General features: G+C 43.4%; 1 protein-coding gene across 1 annotated transcript in view; it reads left to right on the top strand.

Moving 5' to 3' along the window:
• The window catches only part of PLEKHA2 (pleckstrin homology domain containing A2), a 93,143-nt gene that overhangs the window by 39,060 nt on the left and 39,099 nt on the right, over positions 1 to 14,984 (top strand). Inside the window, exons 5-6 of the mRNA XM_029603953.1 lie at positions 6,836 to 6,933; positions 10,665 to 10,790. Of these exons, the coding sequence (XP_029459813.1) occupies positions 6,836 to 6,933; positions 10,665 to 10,790 (224 nt within the window). The remainder of the gene's footprint in view (positions 1 to 6,835; positions 6,934 to 10,664; positions 10,791 to 14,984) is intronic.

Here is a 14,984-nt window from a genome sequence, read left to right on the forward strand (position 1 = left end):
AAGGTGGGAAAAAAGGACCCAAGTCCCACAGCAGGTTGCACCAGTATTGCACACTAACTGAAAAAGGTACACCCTGATTTAGTACATCTAGAGATATCTATACATTTTTGTTTAATTTATTTCATTGTATTTATTAAAGTTTTACCTGCTTGTTTGCAATTAAATGCCCCCAGTGTGGAACAAGCCAAAATACATTACAACATTAAATTAACATAAATAAACAAGGACCAGCCAATAACATAATAAAAGAAATATAAACAAGAGAAAATACAACTAACATAATAAAATACAAATACCTAAGCCAAACGAATACAATTGTATATAATCTAAAATAACATAAAACCATAATAAAATGTACAACTCATATATATGGCATGGAGGAAACATAAACTTCTGTTTCTTAGCGTCCAGTCAGATGAATCCAGAACAAATTGGTTATGCACTTCTACCAGCAGATGGAGGAGCAAAGTGACTTCACAGTACATATACCCCTGCAATGACATCAGCCTGCCAGTATTCTCTGTCTCCAGCAGATGATGGACGTGCATCTCCCTACTGGGGATTGCTTCATTTTGAGAAAGGAGAATTAAGGAAATACATTTGCCCCACTCTCCTGTGGTGATAACAAATGGTTCCTCCCCCAGTTGAGAATTCCTGAGGTGATTTCCGTGGTCCCTTAGATGAGTGCCTTGGTCCGGTATCTGGTTTTCAGCCAGCATGGACTTAGCTGCTTAAGCAGCTGAAAGGCAGTGAGTGCAGGAAACCAAGTGCGGTGATGATGGCTCATGTCCTCTCTCCCCGCAACCGGAGATCTTCTCTGTGCTCAGCCAGGTAAGGCTGAGCTCCAATAAATTAAAAAAAAAAGTAATAATGTAATATACATAGGAGGAGGCCTTTGTTGCTTAGGGCTTCCTCCTTCCCCCTGTCTCCGTGCTTGGTGCGCCATTCCGACATTTGTCCAGCTCCGTGGGAGGTCAAGGGACATGGGCAGCCTGGCGGGTTGAGCAGCCTCCTTAGGCTAGGCCCTGCTCCGAGGTTTTTTTGCTGTGCACTGCGTGGTAGTCCATAATGGCATTTCACAAGCTTTCTCAGGCTGCCTTCTACAAGATTGTTGGTTCGACACGTGTGTCTAGCTGTGCACCAAGGTTGTGCGCCGTTTTTGGCTGCACAGTCAGGCTTTATAGTCTGTGCGTCCAAGTTACGCAGTGCCGTAGTGGCCGCGCACTTACCTGTGTACACAAGTTGTACTGTGCGCTTAAGTGTTTTGGGCACTTATCTTTGGGACACCTAAGCCTGGGACGCCTAGTTAGGCGCCTAGATATGGGTCGCCTAAATGTTGGGCACCTAATTTTTGGGTTCCTAAGTTGGAAATGTATTAAAAAAGTACAGCTAGATGCATGCCTCCAGCCGCCACTCAGCGTACTGTCGGCCATAATGGCGTCTATACCTAAGAAGCCTAAGCGTCTTTCTCTTTGCACTGCCTGTCATATTAGGACATCTCAGCCAACTAACTTATGCCAGCACTGTTTGGAGAATCAGGGAGATTTATCTTCCTCAGATTTCACTAAACCTAATTCTTCCCAGCTGGATGTAGGTCTGGGTAAAGACAACTCAAGTGGGGCACCTGAATTTGGACCTCCTCTAAAAGGTTTCTCAGCAGGGGATTGTAGCCCAGTGAGTACGCCTCAGATGCCTCCTGGTTTGGATACTTCTACTTTTTCATGGGTAGAATTTTTCCAGGGGTTGCAATCTTTCTTCAGGCGCAGTCTTCAACCCTGTCTAATGCTCCCAGAGCATAGGTGCAGGTAGGAACCTTGCCTGGACATTCTGTTAAGCACTGAAGTACTCCTAGAGTGACAGCGGGACTTCCGGATAGAGATCCGGATGGCATGGATGATGATGCTGATCCTGAATCTCTTGAGGATGATGAAATTCCTCCAGGATTTGAACTATGCTATGGTTCTTTTATAGAGATGATCTGCCAGCTCTGCTGTCCCAGACCTTGGAAATGCTCAGGGTTCCTGGGGCAGATTCCGGATCCGAGCCGAAGAAAAATTCCATCTTGGTTTTTTTGCATAAAGCCTCTTGTTTTTTCCCCATGATGGAAGCCATTCAAGAATTGATTGATCCTGAGTAGGGCACCTCAGAGGCTAATTTCATAGGGGTTGGGTTCTGGAAGGCCTGTACCCTCTGGATCCAGTGGTAAGGGAGCGCTTACATTTTCTGCAGGTAGATGCACATGTGTGTGTGGTCTCCAAGTGGACCACTATTCCCATGGAAAGAGGAGCGGCCTTAAAGAATGCTCATGATAGAAAGATTGAGACTATCCTTAAGCAAGTATTTGAAGCTGTGGCAATGACCTTGCAGATGGCTTCTTATTGTTCCCTGGTGGCTCACTCTTGTTTGATTTTCTCCCAGAAGGTTGTTGGCTCTGGGGTAAGCTCCAGGGCAGTTATGGAACCAGCTGCTGACTTCTTGGTAGTTGCAGGCTGTGACTTGGGCTGCTCTTCAGCCAGAGGGGTGGCTTCTATAGTTGTGGTTAGGCATCAGTTATGGTTGAGAAATTGGTTGGCCAATACGGTCTCCGAGGCTAACCTCACCAAATCGCTCCCAACTCACTTTATTTGGGAGCGAGTTGGAGGAATTGGCCAGTAAGAGGGGAAAATCTCCAGTTCCTCATTTGCTGGAGGATAAGAAGCAGATGCAGCGCTCCTTTAACATGTGAGGTCTTGCTTGAGGATACAGATGTTTTCAACCCTAAAGGGGGCGACCTTTCAAAGGACTCAACCTTTCGACAGATCTCAGTTCTTTCATCCCAGACAACCCAGAAGGGGCCCGGGCTTTGGTAGTGGCACCTCCTGAGCCTCTCAATGAAGGTTTTTCAACCTATCCCCAGGAACAGGAGATAGGGGGACTCCTCTTTCTCTTTTATCAGAGGTGGGTTGAAATCACAATGTGTTCTGGAAGTGATGCAAGACAGATATGCGATGGAGTTTCACAGTGTTCCTCAGGACATGTTCATGGAGTCCCCCTGCCACTCCCCGCAGAAGAAGTGGGCAGTGGAGAGTAAATTGGCAAGGCTCCTCAGTCTGAGGGCTGTGGTCTCAATGCCCATGTCTCAAGAAAATATGGGGCAATATTCCATTTATTTCATTGTGCCAAAGAAAGAAGGCTTCTTTTGTCCCATCCTGGACCTCAAAGGTGAAATGTTTTCACACGAAACCCTTATGCTTGGTTATAATGGCCGTGGAGTCGGGGGGATTCTGACCTCCCTGGATCTGTTCGAAGCATATCTTCACATTAATGTTTTCTGCGGTTCACAGTTCTGGGGCACCACTTTCAGTTTCGGGTGCTGCCCTTTGGTCTGGCTACCGCTCCCAAAACTCTTTCCAAGGTAATGGTAGTAGTTGCGGCAGAGTTGAGAAAGGATGGAATCCTAATACTCCCGTAACTGGACGACTGGCTGATTCGAGCCAGGTCACCGGAAGAGAACTGCCTGGTGACTCACAAGGTGATTTCCCTCTTGCAAGAGCTCAGCTGGGTGGTGAACCTAGCCAAGGGCAGTCTTCAGCCGACTCAGTAGCTGGAATACCTCAGGGTTCAGTTCCATATGAAGCTGGGCAAGGTGTTCCTGCTGGAAGCTCAAATTCAGAAGTTGCTAGCTCAACTCTGTCTGTTGTTGAACACTCTGCACCTGACCATATGGTCTTACCTGCAGGTACTTGGCTTATTGGCGGCAACCCTGGAAGTGGTACCGCGCATATGTGTCCACTTCAGTACTCCCTGCTGTCTCAGTGGAATACTCAGTCTCGGGACTATTTGATTTGGCTCCACCCGCCAATGAAGGTCTCCTCCCAAATGCAGTGTTAGCTGCAGGCAGATCATCTAAGGAAGGGAGTTACCCTAATCCCACCGGTCTGGCTAGTACTGACAATGGATGCAAGTCACCTTGGTTGGGGAGCTCACTGTCAGGAGTTGACAACACAAGGGCACGAGTACAAAGCCTCTCTAGAACATTAATCAGCTGGAAGCCAAGGCAGTCTGGTTGGCATGTTTACAGTTCGGCAACAGGCTACAGGGTCAATCGGTCCGAAAAATGGACACTGATACGACTGTGGCTTACATCAATCGACAGGGAGGTACCAAAAGCAAAGAAATGTCACAGGAAATAGGTCAACTTATGGAATGGGCAGAGGTGCTCTCCAGATGATCTCAGCATTGCACATTGCGGGCAAAGACAAAGTAAGACCAGACTTTCTCAGCAGGGAGAGTCTGGACCCAGGAGAGTGGGCGTTGTCAGACAAGGCGTCTCAGCTGCTTTGGAATTGCTGGGGTCTCTCGTTTCTAGACCTGTTGGTGACTTTGCTCATTGCAATAGTTCTGTGTTTGTTCAACCGCAGCAAGAAGTCATTGGAGATTGATGCCCTTGAGCAGGAGTGGCCAGAAAGCAAGTTGCTGTATGCCTTTCCTCCATGCCCATGTTGGGCAGACTGATTCAAAAGATCGAACACCACAGAGGGATGGTGTTCTTGGTCGCTTCAGATTGGCCCAGGAGACTGTAGTATGCAGATCTCCAGAGGCTCCTGGTGGATTTGACTCTTTGACTTCCAGTGCACAGGAATCTGTTACAGCAGGGACCTGTTCTTCCCGAAGATCCAACTTGATTTTGTATTATGGTATGGTCCTTGAAAGGGCTCGCTTGCTGAAATGTGGATAAACTGCGGCAGTGATATCCACCTTGCTAAGAGCTAGAAAGTTCTCCAATTCCTTGGCATATGTGCAGGTTTGGAGCATGTTTGAGGCCTGGTGTGAGGATCGAGGTACTCTTCCTTTCCTTGGTCAGGATTCCACTCATTTTGGAATTTTGCAGGATGGCTTGAATAAAGGCTTGGCTCTCAATTCCTTGAAGGTTCAAGTAGCTGCTCTTGCCTGTTTCGGTGTTCAGGTAAATGATGGATCCTTGTCGGCTCATCCTGATGTGGCCATTTTCTGAAAGGAGTGAAACATTTTCGTCCTTCTTTTGTGGTTTCTGCTGCCCCTATGGAGTCTTAATTTGGTTTTGGATTTTTTGGCAGGCTCTATGTTTAGATTGCTACGTACTCTGTCCTTGCGGTTGCTGAACTTGAAACCAGTGTTCCTTGTGACAATTTGTTCTGTGCGTAGGGTTTCCAAACTGCAGGGCTTGTCTTGCCGGGGGCCATTTCTCCAGGTGACTCCAAGGGCGGTACAACTGCGTACTGTTCCTTTTTACCAAAGGTAGTCATTGAGTTTCACTTGAATCAGTCTGTATCCCTGCTGTCTCTGGACAGAGAGAGAGATGTAGAGGAGTGTCATCTGTTACGAACCTTGGATGTCAAGAGGCATATTGTCAGATATCTGGAAGTTACTGAGCCTTTGCGGAAGTCGAATTGCCTGTTTGTTCTTCAAGCAGTACTAGGCAGGGAGAGCCAGCCTCATGGGCTACAATAACTCGCTGGAATAAGGAAGTAGTCTCGGCTGCATACATGGATGCTGGGAAGCCATTACCTAGTCAGTTAGGGCTCATTCCACTAGGGCTCAGGCAGTGTCATGGGCAGAAGTTAGATTGTTGTCTCCTGTCGACATTTGCCGAGCTGCGACGTGGTCCTCCTTACAACATTTTCCAGGTATTATTGTCTGGATGTTCAGCCCTGGGAGGACATGTCCTTTGCACGTGTGGTTTTGACTGGACCGCGGACAACCTCCCGCCCTATTCGAGAGTAGCCTGGTACATCCCACTTGTTCTGGATTCATCTGATTGGACTCTAAGAAATAAGAAATTACTACTCCCCTAATAATTTCCTTTTCTTTAGGACAGTCAGATTAATCCATCTTCCCTCTCTTGGCTGCCGAATGATTACATAATGATCCTTCTGCGTGCCTACATGTTACAGGGATTACAGGTAAGTGTTACTCCAGTCCCTAGACTAGTGTTATTACATTCTTGTCTGAGCGCAATGTTGCCTATTGGGTAAGTATTGTAATGGTTATCTGTTTTTACTCATGTTTTTTTTGCTAGTCTGTCCACAGTTGCTTTTGAAGAAAATATTGGCAGGCTGATGTCACTGCAGGGTTATTATATATTAATATACTGTGACGTCAGTTTGCTTTGCTCCGTCTCCATCTGCTGGTAGAGGTGCATAACCCACTTGTTCTGGATTCATCTGACTGTCCTAAAGAAAAGGAAATTATCAGGTAAGTAGTAATTTCTCAGTTTTCTATTATACATGGAAATAAAGGTCAATGAAACATATAAGGTGATGCCTTCATGTTGAATTAACTTAGTACATTTCTTGACTAGCTTTTAGGAGCTACAGTCCCTTCATCAGGTCAAAACACTAGTCAAGAAAATTATTAGTCCAATAAAAAGATATCACCTTATATTTTTTCAATGATCTTTATTTCCATATATTCATCTAACATGGTAACAACATACCTGTTATTGTAGAACTTGAATTCTGGAATTATATTCAGTTTCTTACTGAGCTCTAGAATTCTTTTTTATGGTGGTAATACAACATAGTTTAAAAGCCTAGATGATTCTTTTACAGCTTTAAGTAAATTCAAACACTCCTTGTGACCAGGGATGAGGAGAGAAGCTTGGAATCAGTTCTCTCTTTATCTAGGAGACACGACTACTGGTCCCAGTAACCTCCCTTGCAGGCATTGTCCCTCTCTCTCCCTTATAAGCAACACTTGTACAATGCAAATGCTGTTAGTTGCTCAGCGGCCTGTATTTTCCTTTTGATGATTGTGATGTCTTTTTGTTACTATTATGATGAGCATTCAACAGGATTTCTTTTCTCCCCCACCCCAGTTATCAATGCGTTATCACAGAAGCACTTCCTACAAGCCAGCGATCAGAAAGACCTGCAGGACTGGGTGGAAGCCTTAAACCGAGCCAGCAGGATCACGGTAACTGGTGTTACTTACCTCCATACTGGGACGCCCTGGCCCAATACTGCTTCTCATATTTTCATTTGTGTTTAAATATGCAAGAAGTGCTTTCCCCATCAAATCTGCAGTTCTTTTTACAATATCTGTTCCATTATGGTGAATTGCTATTGAATTAACCCTTTGTGCCCTGAAAATTCTAGATCCATACTTATTATATCCAGTGCAATGAAGGTTTAATGTGCTGAAAAACTGGAGGATAGGCGGATGGTGTTACAATTGACTCTTCTAGTTGATACTGGAATAGACTGATCAATAATTGACATGCATTCAACCCTATGTTTGATTCAACATCTCATTCAAATGCATGGAAATACAGACCACGACAGCAGAAAAAGACCATAAAAGTCATAAGAAAATGATAGTGATGCAATCCTATGACATATTCCCTTGATGGTTATTTTAAAAAACTGGCAGCCCTTTACACAGCACCCTACACAAGACAGGAGGTACAACGCTGTTCCTACAGCTCTAGCCTAGTGTGAACCTTCCCTAGACACCCAGGCATAAATCTTATCACCTATGATTTATTTATTTATTTATTTTATTTAGCATTTTTATATACCGAACATTTGTTTTTCACTTCGTGTCGGTTTACATTGTAAGTAGGACCAAGTTTTAATCCTGGTCCAATAAAACAAGTAAAAATAAAATTAAAAAACTAAAATTGCATAATAAATCATGTAAAGATAAAACATATTAAAACGTGTAAATTATCAAAGTAATAAAATAAAAATAAAATAAAATTGCCCAATAAAAATACTGAAAATAGGTATAATAAGTCATCTAAGTAGACAAACTACAAAATAATAAAATACAGAGGGATTTTTTTTTAATAACAAACCTACTTAAGACAAATCACTAAAAGTAAACATTTCTTATCTGAGAAGTAACTAAAATAATGGGGGAGTCAGTAAATAATAAAGGATTAACCTGATTGAAAATAGGTCTGCTCAAACAACCATGTTTTTAACATTTTTTTAAAGATTGTATGTTTCCTTCTTGTCAAATATCAAGCAGTAAAGAATTCCAGAGTTTTGGCCCAGCCAGCGAAAGGGCCCTTTCCCTAACTGAATTTAAATGAGCGCATTTAGGGGAAGATATTGAAAGAAGTGCCTTGCCTGATGATCTTAAGTTACAAGCAGGTGTATGTATACGCAAGGATGCATTTAACCAGTCCGTGTTCTATCCGTAAATAGTTTTTTGAATTAATGTTAAACATTTGTATTGAATTCAGGCATGCATAGGTAACCAATGTAGCTCGGCCAATATGTTTCCTTCATCCCCCCTTTGACCACATTGAAACTGCACATATTGATGGAAAAGTTGGATTATCTCTGAGGTGATCAAGTGATGTCTGCCCTTTGGTTACCTCTCCATAAAGAATGGTGCAGTATGATCCAACAGCATTCCTAACAGACAAATCTCCATCTACAAGTATTCATTGCAGAGTCCTTTCACCACAACTACCAAGCAGTAGTCTGACTGGGCCTGTTTCCTTGCCATATTTTAGCTCTTGGCCTTCAGTAACTGGCTACCTCGGTAAGACAAGATGGCTTTTGAGGTAGCCTATACATATAGGGGGGCAGACATTTTATTGATGAGGAGGGAGGAAGATTTTGGTAGGTGCCAGACTGTAGTAGTAGCCAAGACACCAGGATTAAAACCTCTGTGCCTGGGGTCCACAGAGAGGACATGTCCTTGGCTCAAAATCTCATCAGAATCATGGCATGCTGGGCAACATTGTGCCTGCCTAATAAGAGTCACTGGTTTAGGACTGAAACAGAGGGAGAGTACCTCCTCTTCAGTCACAGGCCAATGCACATAAAACATGGGTGCTCATATCGAGCACCCGTTTTCCTAATGCATGCACATCTCCTGTTCACCCAGTGCAATATTCTAATGAGAATGAAGTCGAAGAGTATACAAAAAGGGCGCGCTAGGGAGAAATGTGCATTTTTGGCATTCAGAAAGTATATTGCATCAGGTGCACTGCTGTCTAAATTGTGTATTCCTAGCAAAAGTGCTTTCCTAGCATGTAGGCAGATGGACTCAGGACCAATGCTTACATGAAGTTACAGAAATCTGCAATGCCTGTCTTTTACCGAAAGTAAAGGAATCACCCACGGTTTTTTAAGGTGTCCTTTAGCTAATCATCATGCTCCGCTCCACAAATCCCTATATATGTTTTTTTATTTTTTGTTCTAACTCCAAACAACTAAATCTTATACTCAGAATCTAAATAATCCTACCCTACAAGAGGCACATTTGTCTCAACACAGAGGACCACATTTTTAATGTTCTCATGAGCCTCTGACTGCGAGTATTCCACTTCTAGAGCCGGAGTTAATTATCCAGCGTAAAAAAATGTATGTTGGGCGCCCTTTCCTGCATTGGATGGTAATAGCTAATGTCTTTATTTGCATGCAATTTAAATGTGATAGGTGCTATCTGATATGCTTTGGTTAGGATGTGCTAATCTCCTTACTGCATTGGATGGTATGATTGCATGCCCAACTCGAGTAAACCTGTGTGCTAGGCTGGACACACATTATTGCATCAGCCTTATGGTAACTACTCCTTGAAGTTGTCTCATCCAAGGTCTGGCCAGGACCTGGCCTTGCTGAGCTTTAGGAAATCTTCCTGATATCAGAGCCCAGGCTGGAGTGGCAGCAAGTGCAAATGTGTGGAGCGTTTCCAGCAACATCAAAGGTTTTTCTGGGCTGCCTGTGCTAGGAGGAAGGGAGCAAAGATGACACCTTTAATTCCAGAGATGACAAACAGCTCCTTCAGGCCTAATTTTCAGTATGCCAGCCAGTTATAACAAATAGGCGGGCTGAGGGGCACAGAGCCTGCATTTTGAATTCAGAGTCTGTTGCCTGCAAGAGGCACGGGTGCCCACGGGTTACACTACTATAGATTCCTGTCTGATCTCCTTTCGTGCTGGCTGCTTGTCTGCTTTTTACATCTGGAAAATTATTTTAGAAACAGGATATGATGCTCTGTTATTTATTTATTTATTTATTTTTAGGTTTTTATATACCGGAAGTTCCTGTATACAATACATATCACTCCGGTTCACAATTAACAGAGAAAACTATCGCCGGGAAGGCGGTTTACATGGAACATACATGGAACATGGAACATATCGAATAAACTATAATAAAGTACAATCTAATTTAAAACAACTGAAATAAACTTAGGAAATAACTTGGTACATGTAACTGAAGCAAGATGAACATTACATTATTGCTGCAAGGCAAGGCTGGATGTTTGTTCTTATTGCTTTTAGCTCTCTGGGAAAGCTTGATGGAATAGCCAAGCTTTTTAGCTTTTTACATCTGGAAAATTATTTAGAAACAGGATATGATGCTCTGTTAGATCTCTTGTGCTTCCTGTGACCCTGGAGCTACATGAGGCACTGCCATACCTAGCAGATAGATCAATACTGCTCCTGTTGCCCTGGCAGGAGTGGGCGGAGCTCTGTAGAATGCTTTCTAGTGTGTGCTTATAATGTAGTGCTATAATGTAGTGCTATAATGTAGTGCTATGGGTGATTGTAAAATGTTAATATCCATTTGCTGGGTCATCTACGTACACAGCACTGCACCAGAGAGGGAAGACTGCACATGTGTGTGTATCTATATATCTGTGATCAGATATCTAAGTTTCTTTGTTTCTTGATTTTGTAGGTACCTAAAGGTGGCAGTTTGCTTCAGACAGAAATTGCCTCCCTGGTGCCCCAGGACAAAAGGCCGCAGGTTGCCTACAAGACTGAGATAATTGGAGGGGTTGTAGTCCAGACTCCTATCAATCAGGTACCAGAAAAGGCCTTTCATGCTCTGGCTTGTAATGTAAACAGGGTTTAGAGGAACTGCTGAGACTTGGCACAGCTCAGCGTGGGCGAAGGGGTCTCAGCCCCTGCCCCAGCAGGAATCCATCCGGTCTCAGTTTTGCTAAACCTCGGAGGAAGTGGCAGCCCAGAATGACGCTTTGGAACAAGAAAAGGTGGTGGATAATTATGGAGAGTTTTATAAGCTTGTGGTTTTTCTCGAACAAGCCTGTAGCTGTGAAAGCTTCGGTTTGGCGTGAGGCTGGATGGATAAGGGCTGGTTATCATGATCAGTTCCCTCGCCCGAGTATGGTGCCATGGTAAAAGGGAAAGCGTCTCTGCAGACCCTCCCCCACCTTTATTTATAGCACTTCATGAACTTTATTTCTGTTTTCCCTTTTCATTTGTTGTTTCTGCTGCTTATTTCTAGCCCTTTTCACCCTCCACGCCTATAACTTCCATTTATTCCTGGCATCACCGCAGGCGCAGCTCCCTGCGGAGCCCAGTTGTGGGGGATCTTACCAGCCCAAATTATGCAAATACTGGCAAATTCATCCCATGAACAAATCTGTGGGTATTTGTATAACTGCCAGAAAAAAGATCCTCTTCCTTAAAAAGAGCTGTGGTTGTTTGTTTGAATATTCCCCTCTGTCTCTCCTGCTCCTTTTTATTCCAAACCTTATTTAAACCACAGGCTGACTAATTATTCAGGGACTGGTACCAGGCTGGTTGAAATGCATTAGCTGATAGGGATTTGTCTGGGACTAAAGGTGCGAGCATGTAGTCAGAGCTGAGAGATTCTGGCTGCTCGCTTGGCCTTGTGTGGATGAATCTGCTCCCACACGTTGCAGTGCTGGAGAGCAACAGGAGACAAAACTTCCTGTGTGTCAGTGCCCGCCACAGTTTTGGGAGGCAGGAGGATCTGACAAGGTTTGGGCAAATCTGAAGCTCTCACCTTTCCATCCTGTGTTCTCCAGCTTTCTTGCAGCAGGCTCACACCGGGACTTCTGGGGTTCCCCACTCCTGCCTGCCAAGACAGGAGCCAGCCTGTTAAACCCCTCACGTAACTCTTTCAGTGCTAAGCCCCTGGAAACAAATTAAACATAGTTACCTCTGAAGCTGTTTGTCCCGTCAATGAACGCGATCTACCTTTGGAAAGCTGAGGTGTGCATCTCCTCTGTGGTATGTAGATCTGACTGGGGAGTTGGGAGGGGGCACCAAAGTTTGCCAAACCTGGTCCTTAAGATGCACCCGAAAAACCCACTGGGATCACGACCCTCAAAGAATTGTAGAGAATGAAGAAGTTGAGATTACCTGGCACATTCCTGTTCTAACTGATAAAAAAAACTTAATGCAAGATAACTGGACATTGCAGCAAAGGAGAAAGACACAAGAATGGCATTGCTCATAGACTGGCACTGCTAAGTGGTGCTGGATCAATATTTGGTTGTGTTCAGTGGCCACCACTTATCTGGATGGGGTCATTCTGGGATGAAGCTACATAATCCGACTAATTTAACTAGAAAAGTGCTGATATTCAGCCTTATAAAGCTAATTGGACAAGTTAGATCTGCTATTCATCTGGTATAAAGGTAGCTGGATACATTTATCTGGCTAACTATTCGTAGCCAAGTATATTCAGTTGTGCGGTCGCATTGCTGAATATCTCGGCCAAATTAATTGGGTAAGTTTACTTGGCTAACTTGCTCATCTGGATAGCAGCTGAATCGGACCCCAATGTATCCTGTGAATTCCAGAATGAGGCTATCTTTGGTACAATGCAAGTATAAGCAGTAAATCTGAGAGTTTAAGATTATGAGAAGCTCATTCCTGTCAGGGTATTCATAAAAAAATTAACCCATTTGGAGACATTATCCTTGAATAAATCTCTGCTAAACAGATACCACCTTCTACCTACTCCCTGCCAGCCCAAATATCTGTTTTACAGTGTGAGAAAAAAATACTGTGGGTTGAATGTTTCCAGAAAGGTGGGATATTTCTACAGATCTGGAATTTGATTGCTTGGTTTAGTGACCAGGTGATGGGAAGTCTATTTGACAATGCCATTATAAATTTTGATCTTGTTGGTCTTGGAGGAGTGTCTTAATGGTTAGAGCAGTGGGCTGTAAACCAGGGAAATCAGGTTTCAAATCCCACATCCCACTTATGGTCCTCCTTGAGTCCTTGGGCAAGTTGCTTAACCCTCTATTGGCTCAGGTACCAACTTAGATTGTAAGGCCTCTAGTGACAGTGTATATACTATATCTCTTCCTGAGCTTGGATTTGGGAAAGGTGAGTTAAAAAATCCAGTTGTTCTGAGCCATGTGAAATATATCAATTTTAAGAAACAGAAAATTTTAGAGTTACGTAGGCAAGAGTATTGTATTTGCATGGGAAAGAGTAGATTGTCATGAGTGCCAATGACTCTGTCTGCACCAGGTAAATGTTGACATGAATAAGTGCCTGTGAGTGCACTTTTATTCATTTGTGTGCAAAGACAAGGGTGTCCAGAGCTATAATATTGTCCAGAAGAAGGCTCATGTTAGCCATAGGTAGTAGAAAGCACAGTAACAATGCGTAGAAATAAAGTGAAAGCAAACAGTTTCTTTCATGTGGTTATTTCAGAAGTGTTTTGTCTTGCTGCATCTACTAGGGTGGGACTTTGTTTCAAAGCAGACCCAGTGCCCCCAAGTCTCATTAATGTCTCAAAAAGTTAGAGAAATGAAAGCATAACTAAAATAGACATTTTGATTGAAACCACAAATAAAGAAAGACAAAAAAAGCAAACAGACTTTTATCTATAGGAATCAAAAACCCCACATATATGCAAAAGATGTGTGACATTAACCTTTTAGATCCTGCTCATTGAAGGAATTATTTCCTGATGCCCCTTTTTACATAACTTAGTTAACTAGACCCAAATATGGTATAAATATGGTATAAAAAATGTGCAAGTAATTAGAAGTATATGAAAAAATGTTCCACTTGTGGAATGTTGGTACCTAAAAGGTTAAACTTTCTGAGTGCAATTTTCAGAGAGATTTACCTGATCAATAGGTATTTCCTTGGGTAGATTGCCCCCTCAGAATGACTAAAGTACATGGGCGGGCTATGACAACACACATCCTTTTAACCAGATTAAAAAGAGGCATTCCCAGGGACAGGGGAGTGTAGTTTCCCTTTAAAAGTTAACTACAAGGTACACAAGTACAAACGTGTTTCCTTTCCTCACCTTGCAATAGGGTGGGATATTCAAAATTGCCCCATAAGTGATCATGCTGAACTCCATTGGGTTAAGTGGCTGCCATTTGGAACTTGGGAAGCTAAGCGATGTCCCAGGGCTGGAGAACTGACTTTGTTTCTCCTTCCCAAACCTTAATCTTGGAAGGAGTCAGGATCCCCAGCTATCCATGTCCAGAATGGGTGTAAGAAGATAATTTTAGGCAGCTTATCTAGATCCTCAGAAGACCAATGCTCATTATTCCTGCACTAGTTCTTACAGTACTTTTAGCAAACAAAGCAGTCCATAAGGCAAGCAGAGTCCAGACCCATATAGTCACAGTATGTTTAGTAATCAAAGCATATGTGGCAAAAAGCCAAATCCATGGCAGACAGAAAGATACACTGGAACAAGTATGGTTAGAATCCAGGACAGGATACATACAAACAGTGCCAGGTACCACAGAAACAGGGACTAGTGCAGAACTCAGGAACAGAAGCAGGTCCTGGCACTGTTTTAACCCACAACGAGTCCAGGCAAGGGAAAGGCTAAAATACTCAGAATGCTTTGGAATGGGAATCCTGCTGGACCAATTGGGAAGAAATGCAAGGTAAGAGTATAAAAACAGATATCTAGTGCCATTTAGAGAATGGGACTCAACTTGTGTGCAAGTACTCAGAAGCATAGACAGAAGTGAGTTAGCTGAGAAGAGGGGTAGACCCAGAAACTCCAAGGCAGTAGTTTGATTCCTTCTAGGGTTGCATCTCACATCCTGACAGAAGCCAAGAGGCTGGGAAAAAAATCCTGCCATGTCTCTGAGTAGACATAGTAGTCTCTGTGACAGCCTTATACCATAGAATGCTAATACAAGAACCACATCAAGTACAGTAAAGACTTCTATATCAGATGTTCAGGAACCTCCTTTTGAGTCTTCTGAACCTGCCAGGAAAGGGAGGAAAG

This window comes from Rhinatrema bivittatum, chromosome 5, assembly GCF_901001135.1.
Source record: "Rhinatrema bivittatum chromosome 5, aRhiBiv1.1, whole genome shotgun sequence".
Taxonomy (NCBI): domain Eukaryota; kingdom Metazoa; phylum Chordata; class Amphibia; order Gymnophiona; family Rhinatrematidae; genus Rhinatrema; species Rhinatrema bivittatum.